Source organism: Saimiri boliviensis, chromosome 3 (assembly GCF_048565385.1).
Source record: "Saimiri boliviensis isolate mSaiBol1 chromosome 3, mSaiBol1.pri, whole genome shotgun sequence".
NCBI classification, from domain to species: domain Eukaryota; kingdom Metazoa; phylum Chordata; class Mammalia; order Primates; family Cebidae; genus Saimiri; species Saimiri boliviensis.
Genome location: NC_133451.1, coordinates 168,755,923 through 168,768,997, shown reverse-complemented (window position 1 = coordinate 168,768,997; position 13,075 = coordinate 168,755,923). Strand labels below are relative to the sequence as shown.

At 35.9% G+C, this 13,075-nt stretch overlaps 1 protein-coding gene across 2 annotated transcripts in view; it reads left to right on the top strand.

Annotated features, from left to right (window-relative positions):
• The first annotated feature begins 280 nt into the window (after nt 1-280).
• MYOZ2 (myozenin 2) overlaps nt 281-13,075 on the top strand; it is a 48,817-nt gene continuing 36,022 nt past the window's right edge. For both annotated transcript variants that reach the window (XM_010340350.3, XM_074396960.1), the window contains exons 1-2: nt 281-460; nt 993-1,084. In XM_010340350.3, the coding sequence (XP_010338652.1) occupies nt 1,009-1,084 (76 nt within the window). In that variant the 5' untranslated portion in view covers nt 281-460; nt 993-1,008. The remainder of the gene's footprint in view (nt 461-992; nt 1,085-13,075) is intronic.

Here is a 13,075-nt window from a genome sequence, read left to right as displayed (position 1 = left end):
TATCATTCTATTCTAATTCGTATATGTGTCTGTTGTCACCTCAATTAGATGTAACATAAGAGCTCGATCTTTAATGGTGTTTTAAGTCCCTTTTGGCTACTATCTGTTCAAACAGAAAGTGCTCACTTAAAACTTTCTGCATGTCTAACAAAGGTTTCATTTAACCATCTCACAAACTAGAAACACAATGGAGAGAACCTAATCTTTCCCTGTTCCTCCCTTTCGCCAGGAAGATATGAGTAGCTAAAGTATTTGGTGCTATATATAGTCAGTTGATGTCAGCTGAATGCCAGTCTCTTCAGAAAAGCTCAGCTCCCAGTTTGAGTTAGAGTAGGGACCATGCTGTCCCAGGTTCAAGGATAAAAACCATCAGGCCCAAGTGCCATCCATAGCCCATCTCCAGAGTCTTCCTTCACAAACTGGGATTCATCCCTGCTGAAAAGCACAATCTAACAGCAAGGTGAGTATGCTGTTTCCTAAAATGTTTTATTAGTCAGTGGTCCAAGGAGATCCAGAGTTATGACTCATAAATGGGCGCTCTCTGCTCTAAAGGGCAGCTGTTGAAAATATTAAAATGCTACCACCAAAGAATTCTGGTTTAATATGGTGTTTTCTTCATTCTTACAGTTTGCTGGAATTGATGGAGTGTGATGCTGGTACAAAAGAAGGCTAGTGAGGAGACAATGATAGATTAAAATACTGTGGAGAAAAGAGGGAGAGGAAAGGAGGCCAGAAATTTCATTGTTTCTCACTGCCTGATGATCATTGTATTAATGTCCAGATAAAACTGGGTCTCTTTTCACTGTGACATTGCCTGTCAATGAATAACATGCCCTGTCACCAGATAAGGAATGCATATTGAAGTCTTTCAGTAGCAAGTGATAATAACTTTTTAATAAAGAACAAAGATGCTGTCTTTCAAAACAGTGATTATGAGACACTCCAAATGAGTTCTTCACATTGCCTCAATAATGTCCCTTTGTTTTTAACAGGGAACAAAAAAAAACCATGCTATCACATAATACTATGGTGAAGCAGAGGAAACAGCAAGCAACAGCCATCATGAAGGAAGTCCACGGAAATGGTATCAATAAAAATCCTTCGTAGCATTAATATAGCTCAGCATAAATGTGGCTCCTTCCTGATGTTGTTTAATATTCCATAATTTACTTCCTTTAAATTCTTGCTGTTCTGTCATAACAAACCTGGAGCTCTAGGGGGTGTAGAAAAGCCTATGGTCACTAATCCTTTTGTAGTCATCCTTTCTCATTTGGAAGCTATTTTCAGAGGAACAACTGCTGTAAAAGGCATGAAGCAATCTGACAGCTGATGTACATTCTGCTTGGCTTGTCTTCCACATTATAAGTTAAGATCACTGTCAATTCTTTTTTTTTTCTGGACAAGTCTCATGGAATGTTGTCTTCATTGTCCATTCCACATGGTTTAGCTTGATTTTTTTTTTACTTTACATCATATAAATCACTCAAAATAAGTTCTATCATCTTTTTTATAAAGCTATTAAGTTGGAGTTCATATTTATTGCTTATTGTTTAACTCTATTGCTTATTTGTTTAACTCTTTATATTTGGTAATTGATTTCCTAACATATTTTGTGCGTGGAGTCTACTTTGATTTGTAACTTCTGAGGAAATATAAAGTTATTGTAGTCTCAAAGCTTATGACTCAAAAACTTTTTTGATATTTATTACATGTAAGGTAATATTTCACCCTCTTCTTTAAATTCTAGTAATTCACTTGAGAAAGCAATGCTTTATAACTTACAGTTTGATTCTTATAAGGGAAATTCAACTTTTGTTTTTGAGCAAAGGATAGCATCAATTTTAAAGTTAAAAAATATTCAGGTCCTTTTAGGGGTTGATTTGAGGCATTCCAGATATATTTGTGCAATTTTCAGAATTCCTCCTTATTTCCCCTCTGTTGATGAAAAATGCAGCCTTTCCCCATTACAATATTGAGACCCAGATGCTTGAGACCTGGGAACAGTATTGAATATAATGTTTTCATATTTCGCTTTCCATAAAGCAAGCTGAACAGAGCCAGACAAAGACTTTTAGATGCTTCCCACACAATGTAGTCATAACTAAGAGGTCATGTTAAGTCGTTTTCTGTTTTCTGCAATACAAAACTCCTGTAGTGGATTCAGCTTAGTTCTCATATTTTACTATAATGTCAAATTAGCTTGGAATACAATGAAAATAATTCTGAATCAGATACCAGAACTGAATTCATACCAATCTAAAGTTCCAAAATTCATGCCTCTTTTAAAATGTGATGCATGTTTGTATTTCCTGTTTCAAGTAGTTTACTTGAAATTATTTTATGGCTTTCCTGATCAATAAGGCAAAAATCAGATGATCACTGGAGTTTGAGACAAAGTTGTTTATCTTAAAATAGACTTTTGATGTTATTATTTTCTAATGGCATCCTAATCATAAACCAATCAGTGCATTTAATGTATTCCCAGACTAAGTCATGTGTTTGAGTCTACTATATTAGCTCTGACATAGATCTATAAGAGTAAGAAGTTTTATTTTTCATTTTTACAAACATAACTATTGTTTTTATGAAAAACTATTTGATATATATATTGATTATATATCAAGGCAGTGAAAACACTCAAAACTACTATCTCACCTCCAGTAAATACTAGTCATCTAAAGTCAGCTGAAGCCCTGCCTCCCATGTCACTGGATGAGTTCCAACCCCCTTAAGGGGAGTCACATGCTCTGTCTTTATTTGGATGTCAAGAATTTCAGATAACGTGGGGATAATCAGACTCTTTCCAAGCTCAACCCAGATGAAATAACTTCAGTACTGTATGAAACAGCTCAAATATTTTTCTTCTCTTACTTCCTCTGACATTTTATAAGGAACTTTACTATTTGTGTACAGCATGATGTTTAGAGATCCAGAGCCAGGGGAGTCTTAATTTTTTCTAAGGATGCAGAAATAAGACATGGATTTTAAAGAAACTTTTTTGGGAATGATCCTCCAAACTTTCAAACATATTGCAGCATTAAAAATCTGGGTAATTTAAGATAAAGCATGCAACTGCTTCCATCTTAATTGTAAGACTAAACAAATCAAATTTTGACTGTATTATCCTTTATAAAGACAAATGAAAAAGGATGCTCTAGTCCATATCTCCTTCTCTTACCTTCTCTCCTCTCCCATTGAATTTCTTTTCAGCATCATAAGTCATCTAATTTTTATTATCACTTTCCAAAAAACATTTAGCTTGGAGGAGTATAAAATGCGACAATGAGTTGGCTAAACCAGTTGTTGTCCTCTTAACATTAGGTGGAAATTCAATTCCATTGATGTAGGGGAAAAAGCCTGCAGCCAGTAAGTCTTTAAGATAAATCAGTAGAGAAATATAAGAACCAGAAATGGAGAGTTTTACTTTAAAGCCCTTATTTCCTCAGAAGGAGAAATCATCTCAGAGAATTACTGAAAAATTCTCTTCATATAGATTATAATGCTAACTGCACAGAATGAGTGAGAGGTGGATAACTCCAAGTCTCTACTAATCACACCCCCAAATTGTTGCTCATTTTGGATCCATTGTGATTTGGTTTCAAATTATATACTAGAAGCAAATATACCACATTCCCAACAAATGACTACTGAAAAGCATCCCAAACACAAAGACTGCCTACTTTTAGATTTAACTTCCTCGTTATATATCATAGTTCTGATTACCATCATCATCACCTTGGCAGTAAGCAGAACTAATGATAAAGCTGTCTTGGTTACCATTGTAATACAAATCTCTGTGCTTTATATGAACACATCTCAGCCACAGTTGTTACCATCTAAAAAGTGCTATTGTAAAAGATAAAAAATACTTTGCCATTATCTGTGTATGAATTAGTCGTGGAGATGAGAAAGAATGGCCTCTATTAGTCCCTACCCATGAGCCCTGTGCAATTTACCCCTAAATCTATATATATTTTCTAGTTTTAATCATATTTTTATCTTGTTCGGTGACTCATATGAAACTTGAAGACTGATAATTAGGAAGGTAAATCTAAAAGTAGGTAGCCTTCATGTTAGGGATGCTTCAAGTGAAACTTGAAGACTGAAGGAAGAGAGAGAGGTCAGAAAGGATAAAAGGATAGGAAGTAATATAACTGATAACGAGGAGGGGCAATCAGAATGAAATAAGGAGAGGTACTCTAAAGAAACTAGCATCTGTTTAGAAATGCTGGGGGAAAGGAAGTGGAATTATAAAAACCATAAGAAGAACTGGGAGTATGATGTTCCCTGACTTTACATGTGGATATTGCCGACAGTTTAGAATAAGAGCTTCATAAATAGAGAAGACCACAGTGCCTCATTAATAAGCATCAGTCACCCTACAGTTCTCTCACCTGGGTTCCAGGAGGGTTTTTTTTAGTATGTTTTCTTTTTGTTTGTTTGTTTCTCCTCATGATTGAGCAACAGCTTTCCCCAGCACACAGAAGAGAACTGGGCAGACTGTTTTTGTAACTTCAGGAAGAGAGCTTAGCTTTGTGGCCTGAAAACAGGAAGCCCAAGTTCTAAATAGAGTTCTGTTTTAATGTGGTACCAGGAGTCCTGGGTTCCAGACTAGACATCAGATTTTACATCAGAAAATGAGGAAGGCTGGATTTGCTGATACATCTAATTGTAAAATGCCATGATTCTCATTTACTGAGTTATGTGCAGAAGCCAAAAATCAGTGTGCTTGAGTTTCTCCATCAGTAACAGAGGAAATGATAATATTGACATGAATTTCAAGGACTATTTGAAAAAGTACAAAATCTAGAATTTCAGATGAAAGATTACATGAAGACCGCTTTTACTTTTCTTGTAGGAGCATATCTTAAACTGTAAATAATCAAGTCTTCAATATAAAATGAGATGCCAAAAAGGCCTATGATACCTCCTATCAAATATAAAAGTTTATAGAAAAAGAACTTAATGGTTTAGTGTACAAGTTCGGTAATTTTCCTTTGTTTATCTTTTACATTAACATTCTCATAACCCCAGGAAAAATAAGAGCTAAAAGATTTGCATGTTTTATTTTGAAAACTGGTATACAGTCATATCTTGTGAATTCATAAGTTTTCTGAGCATCTAACCTCTAAGAAGGCACTCCAGAAAACTAGTACAAGAGAACTAGGCTAAATTGTATTTTACACCTAAGTTGAAATTGCAGAGTTCAATTCTAGCTGTATTATTCCATCATCCTAGCTTTCTTTGAAGCCTTTTTCATGTAAATATGTTTTAGATATACATCCTGTAAATAATACTAGATTATTCTGTTTGTATAATTCAATACATTAGTAACCTAATTTTTGAATGTTTATAGATTTATACAGTCCTTAAATAATATTTTTATTAATGACAAATTTTTGAAAACTTTATAAAATAGCCTTAGAACTCAAATCAAGACAAAGATATGTGAAATTAAAAAAAAAATCACAGATGGTATTCAAAATCAACTTTTTTTATGTAAAGATAATTATTACAGAAGTTTTTAACAACTGGAGTTTTAAGGCATTATCCAAAATCACAATCTGGAGTATAATCTTATGTGTTATCTATAATACATACATATATGTCACTTTATACAAAAACATATTTTACGGACTATTATTCAATTACATAGGCCAACTGTCTAGGGACAGGAGGAAGAGTTTTGTGCAAATGCAGATAATCAATAAGCCCACCCTAAAGCAAATAAGCTTCAGCTAGCTCCCCTCCAGTGGTTTCACCCACTCTATCAGAAATGCAGTTGCCAGTCAATCATGGTAGAAGAGTTTTAAAAGGTCTTTTGTCTTACTATAATTATTTCTAAGTGAGTGTCTTCGCAAACTATGGATTAGATTAACTCATCTAACTGAAGTTCTGGATCAGTATAAATGACACCAATAGGAGAATACACCTAGCAATATTCTTTCTTTCTTTCTTTCTTTCTTTCTTTCTTTCTTTCTTTCTTTCTTTCTTTTCTTTCTTTCTTTCTTTCTTTCTTTCTTTCTTTCTTTCTTTCTTTCTTTCTTTCTTTCTTTCTTTCTTTCTTCTTTCTTCTCTCTCTCTCTCTCTCTTTCTCTCTTTCTTTCATTTTTCTTTCTTTCGAGATGGAGTCTCTCTCTGTCACCCAGGCTGGAGTACAGCAGTGTCCAAACTCAGCTCACTGCAACCTCTGCCTCTTGGGTTCAAGTGATTCTCCTACCTCAGCCTCCCAAGTAGCTAGAATTACAGGCGCCTGCAGCCACGCCCCGCTAATTTCTGGTATTTTTTTTTTGTTTTTTTGTTTTTTTTTGTTTTTTGTTTTCAGTAGAGATGGGGTTTTGCTATGTTGGCTGGGCTGGTCTCGCACTCCTGACCTCAGTTGATCCGACTGCCTTGGCCTCCCAAAGTGCTGAGATTACAGGCGTGAGTCACCATGCCCGGCCTTATTTTCAATAGATGATCTAATGCCACAAAGACAACCTTCTAAACCATAAAGGCAAGAATATGTATCCTGAATAAAACATGTCATTTATTAAGCATCAAGATTAAACACACCATTAAGACCCTGTACAAGGGTTTGCAGTGAAGGTCAGGGAACAGCTGAACTTGTAATATGTGTGCTCAGCTGACAGTTATTGTCTCTGAAAGTTTAAGTGATGAGAGTGATCATGAGTTAGATCCTTAACTCACAAATGGTTCTGAAACCCTTGCTCCAGTGACATCATAAATTTAAGTATTAGAAGGGAAGGGAAGAAAACCTTGGAGAATTTTATGTGTCTTGTGTGTTTATGCAAAATATTCCTGACACTGATGGATGTGTCTGTTAGTATGCTATTATATGTTTAACAATTGGTTCTCAAGTGAGGCAGCAGTAGGGGTGTTTTGATTTGTAGATCTCACCAGTTTCTGTAATATAAATGCTCCCACCATGGCCAAATTCAAGCTACCTCCACTAAAGCACTAAATGCAGAGTTAGAAAAGAGATGTAGAGGAACATTACATATTTTCACAATACAGATACAATGGATATAAATAACCTCAAGAGCATAATGTCTCTTCCATCTTTTATAATCTAAATGGTACTTGCTATTTTGAATCCAGAATCAAAAAGTTGAAATATCTCACCCTCATCACACTGTCTAGTATGTTAAGGAATATTCATAGACATACTAAAAAATAAACTTGCTCATCCTTCCATGATCCAAACACTTTCACATAAACAAGGGTGAATATTCCCTATAGAACTCAGCAAAGATGACGAGTAAGTCCCAGGAAATTGTTGTAAAATACCTTCATGTACTCTGCTCTGTTCTTCTTATGCCTCTTCCATAGGCTATTTCTATCATTCCTGGACACTGCAAAGCACAGCATTTTGTTTTGTTTTGTTTGGGTATACCAGAGAGCCAGACAGAGCTGGTCTGCATTGCATTAGGAAGAGGTATACCATTTTCAAAACATTTTAAATAATAGACTTTATTTTTTAGAGGAGTTTTAGGTTTGCAGGAATGTGAAGGAGAAAGTACAATGAGTTCTTATATAAATTTCTCCCTGCTGCTGTTTCCTCTATTAATAGCATCTTGCATCAGTGTGTATTTGTTACAACTGATGAAATAATATTGATAACTGTTGTGTTCCATTTTGTGCTGGTATAACAGAATACCTAAGACTGGGTAGTTTACAATGAACAGAAATTGGTTCATGGTTCCAGAGACCAGGTAATTCAATATCAAGGGGCCAGCATCTAGGGAGGGGCTCTTTGCTGATTCTTCACATGGCAGAGGACAAGAGAGAAAAAGGGGCTGAATTCATCCTTTTATAAGGTCACAAATCCCACCCATGAGGGCAGAGGACTCATGGCTTAATCACCTTTTAAAGGTCCAAGCTCTTAACACTGTTACAACGGCAATTAAATTTCAGCATGAGCTTTGGAAGGGACAGACATTTAAACCATAGCAGTAACCAAAGTCCATAGTTTACATTAGGATTCACTCTTTGTATTATGCAGTTCTATGGGTTTTCTCAAATGCAGTGTCTTATATCTGCCATTACAGTGTCACACAGGATAGTTTCACAGCCCTAAAAATCCCCTGTGTTCCACTTAATTCATCTTTTTCTCTCCACCTTTCTCCAAGTCCCTGGCAACTACCGATCTTTTTGCTGCCTTCTGGTTTTATCTTCTCCAGAATGTCGAACAGCTGGAGTCATATAGTAAGCAGATTTTTCAGACTGGTTTCTTTTACTTAGAAATATGCATTTAAGAAGGCTTCAGGTTTTTTTCATGGCTTGATAGCTCTTAATTAAGTTTTTTATTTTGAGAATTTTTTAAAGATAATCATATTTTCACAAGCAGTTGTTAAGATATAACACAGGGCTATCCCATGCGCCCTTTCCCAGTGGCAACAGCTGGCAAAACTATAGTACGATATCACAACCAGGATACAGTCAAGACATAACATTTCCACATTTCCATTGCCATAAGGGTCCCTCATGTTGCCCTTTCATAACCATACCCACTTCTCTCTTGGCCCCATCTCTCCTTGAATGCTGAGCAATCATTAATCTGCTCCCCATTTCTATAATTTTCCTTTAATTTCAAGAATGATAGATACATGGAGTCATATAGCATATAACCTTTTGGGAGTGGCTGTTTCCTTCAGTGTAATTCTCCGGAGATTCACTCAGGTGGTGTTCTCAATAATTTGTTCCTTTTTTTTGCTGAATACCATGCTATGGATGGACCACATGTTTTTAATAGTTTACCCATTGAAATACATCTGGGCTGTTTTCGGTTTATTATTATCAGGAAGGAAGATGCTATGAACATTCTTGTAAATGATTTTGCAAGTACACGAATTTCCGTTTCACTGTGAAAAATGTCCAGTATTGCTGGGTAGTTCTATGTTCAGTTTATAACAGAATTTATTAAATTGTTTTCCAGGGTATCTGTACCATTTTACATCTTCAACAGCAATGTACAAGTGACCCAGTTTTTCTGCCTCCTCATCCGCAAATGGTGCTGTCATTATTTTTTATTATAGACATTCTGATAGGTGTATAGTGATATATCACTGTGCTTTTAATTTGTCTTTCCCTAGTGACTGATGATGTTTACTATCTTTTCATAGGCTTATTTTCCATCTGTGTATCTTCTTCAGTTGATTTGTCTCTTCATGTTTTGCCCCACATTCTAATTGGATAGTTTGCTTTTTTATTTTTTTATTTTTATTTATTTATTTATTTTTTTTTTTGGCGGGGAGGAGTTTCGCTCTTGTTACCCAGGCTGGAGTGCAATGGTGCGATCTCGGCTCACCGCAACCTCCGCCTCCTGGGTTCAGGCAATTCTCCTGCCTCAGCCTCCTGAGTAGCTGGGATTACAGGCACGTGCCACCATGCCCAGCTAATTTTTGTATTTTTAGTAGAGACGGGGTTTCACCATGTTGACCAGGATGGTCTCGATCTCTTGACCTCTTGATCCACCCACCTCAGCCTCCCAAAGTGCTGGGATTATAGGCTTGAGCCACCACGCCCACCCAATTGTTTTCTTTTTTATTAGTGAATTTTGATAGTTCTTCATTTATGCTAGACTGTTTTCAAGGTTATATGTTTTGAAAATATTGTTTCCCACTCTGTAGCTTGTCTTTTCATCCTCTTAGCGGGGTCTGTCTCAGAGCAAAAGTTTTTAATTTTGATGATGTCCAGTTTATCAATTATTCCTTTTATGGATTGTGATTTTGGTGTTAAATTTAGTAACTCTTTGCCTAGCCCTAGGTCCCGAAGATATACTAATGTGATTTTTCTTCCTTAGCCTGTTAACATCGTGAATCTTTGCCTAGCACTAGATCTCAAAGCATAGTAATGTGATTTTTCTTTCTCCACCTATTAACAATTACATTGATTGATCTTTGAATAGTGAAACAGCCTTGCCTCCCTGGATTAAACCCCACTGGCTCATGATATAAAATGCTTTTTATATATTGCTTAATTATATTTTCTAACAATATATTAAGGATTTTGCTTCTATGTGTATGTGGGATATCATTTTGTAGCTCTCTCTCTCTCTCTCTCTCTGTGTGTGTGTGTGTGTGTGTGTGTGTGATTTTATTTTATTTTATTTTTTTTTGAGATAGGGTCTCACTCTGTTACCCAGGTTGGAGTGCAGTGGCCTGATCTCAGCTCACTACGACCACTGCCCAGGCTCAACTGATCTTTCCACTTCAGCCTCCCTAGTAGCTGGGACCACAGGAATGCACCACCATGCCCAGCTAATTTTTTTTTTTTTTTTTTTTTTTGATGGAGACATGGTTTCACCATGTTGCTCAAGCCTGCTCAAGCTCAAGTTCTCAAATTCTTGATCTCAAGCAATCCACCTGCCTTGGCCTCCCGAGGTGCTAGGATTATAGGCATGAGCCACCCTGCCTGGCCGTGTGTGTTGTCTTTCTCTGGCTTTGGTATCAGAGTATTATTACCTTAATAAAATGAACTAGGAAGTGTTCTCTCTTCTATTTTGAGGCAGAGATTATGTAGCATTGGTTATAATTGTTCTTTAAATGTTTCCTAGAATTCTCCAGTAAAATCATTTAGGTCTGAAGGCTTTGCAGGGGCTAGGAACATTTTAGATTATAAATTCAATTGTCTGAATAGTTATATAATTAATCAAGTACTTATTTCATGTTGGGTGAACTGAGGTAATTTGTGCTTTTCAAGGAACTGGTCAATTTTTTCTAAGTTCTCAAGTTTATATGAATTTATATGTAGAGTTGTTTGTGGTAATAATATTCTTATTATCTGTTTGCTATCTGCAGTGTCTGTAATTATATCTCTTATTTTCTTCCTAATATTATTAATTTGTGTCTTCTATGTATTTTCTATGTTAATCTTACTAGAGATTTATTAATTTTACTGATCTTTTGAAAACCCGCTCTATACTTCACTGATCTTCTCTATTGTTTTTCCATTTTTTATTTCATTGGTTTCTGCTCTTATCTTTATTATTTCTTTCCTTCTTCTTGCTTTGGGTTTATTTTGTTCTTTTTTTACATTTTTAGGGGGTAGACAGTTTATTGATTTGATAGTTTTCTCTTTTTTAACTGTGCATTTGGTGCTATGAATATTCCTCTCAGCACTGCATTACCTGTGTCCCATAAATCTTGATATGCTGTATTTTCATATTCATTTAATTCACTGAATTTTTCCTTTTCTTTGAGATTTCTTTTTTGTCCCACTAATTATTTAGAAGTATGTTGAGTAGTTTCCAAATGTTTGGAGATTCTCCTGTTATTGTTCTATTACTAATTTCTATTTGGTTTTATTGTGATCAGTGCTAATACTCTGAATAATATGATCATTTTAATTTGTTGAGATTTATTTTATAGCCTAGGATACGATCCATCTTGATATATATTCCATGGGCACTTGAAAGAAATGTGTGTTCTATTGTTATTGAATAAAATATAAATGTCAAGTCCTATTGGTTGCTAATATTGTAGAAATTTATATTCTTACAGCTCTTCTGCCTTGTTGTTCTATCATCTGTTGAGATGGGGGGATTGAAGTTTCCAACTATAATTGTGAATTTGTCTATTTCTTCTTTTAGTACTACATTTTTTACTTTAAACATTTTGTAGCTCTCTTTTTGGTGCATATAGATTTAGGATTTCTAGGTAACCTTTGTGGATTGACACTTTAATCATTAAATAATGACGTTCTCTGTCTCTGGTAATTTTTGTTGCTCTGAAGTCTATTTTATCTGGTATTAGTATAGCCACTCCTGCTTTCCTTTGGCTTTTGTGCTTGATATGTATTTTTCCATTCTGTTACTTTCAACTTGCTTATAGTGTTATTACAGGCTGTGAGTTTCTTGTAGGCAGCACAGTTCAACAAATCATAGTTGGTTTGCTTTTAATCCAATGTGACATCAACTGATGTATTTAGATTATTTACACTTAATTTATTAATGTATTAGAGCTTACGGGTATAATTTTATTTTTAGTTTTCTTTTTGTCATCCGTTTTACATTCCTGTTTTCTTTTTTCTTTCTTCCTGGGGATTACTTCAGAGTTTCATTTTGGTATAGTGTTTTCAAATCTATCTGTTCACATAGATTTCAGGAATTGCTGTAAGTATGACGTTATATATGCATAACTTATTATATATACATTATATATGCGTTATCTATGCATAACTTATCGTAGTCTATTGATGTTGCTACTTCACCAGTGAAAGTGAAGTATACAAAATTTATCTACTTTTGACCAGGCACAGTGATTCACAACTGTAATCCCAGCACTATGGGAGGCCAAGGTCAGTGGTCACTTGACATCAGGAGTTTGAGACCGGCCTGGCCAACATGGAGAAACCCCATCTCTACTAAAAATACCAAAATTAGCTGGGCATGGCGGTAGCAAGCGCCTGCAGTCCCAGCTACTCAGTAGGCTGAGGCAGGAGAATCACTTGAATATGGGAGGTGAAGCTTGCAGTGAGCTGGGGTCATGCCACTGCACTCCAGCCTGGGTGACAGAGTAAGATTCCGTTAAAAATACCCCAAACAACAACAATAATTATCTACTTCAATATCTTTTTATCCTATCCTGTTTATAAAGTAATTGCCTTAAGTATTGCTTTTACATACATTTACATCAGTCAGTGTTATATATAAAATATAAATGAGAAAGCTCAAGAGAATGGAAACCTATTGTATATACCTATATTTCTGCTTACTATATACCTTCTTCATTGCTGATGTTCCAGGCTTCCTTCTTTTTTTTTTTTTTTGAGATGGAGTTTCGCTCTTGTTACCCAGGCTGGAGTGCAATGGCGCGATCTCGGCTCACCGCAACCTCCGCCTCCTGGGTTCAGGCAATTCTCCTGCCTCAGCCTCCTGAGTAGCTGGGATTACAGGCACGTCCCACCATGCCCAGCTAATTTTTTGTATTTTTAGTAGAGACGGGGTTTCACCATGTTGACCAGGATGGTCTCGATCTCTTGACCTCATGATCCACCCGCCTCGGCCTCCCAAAGTGCTGGGATTACAGGTGTCAGCCACCACGCCCGGCCCGGCTTCCTTCTTTTATTGTTT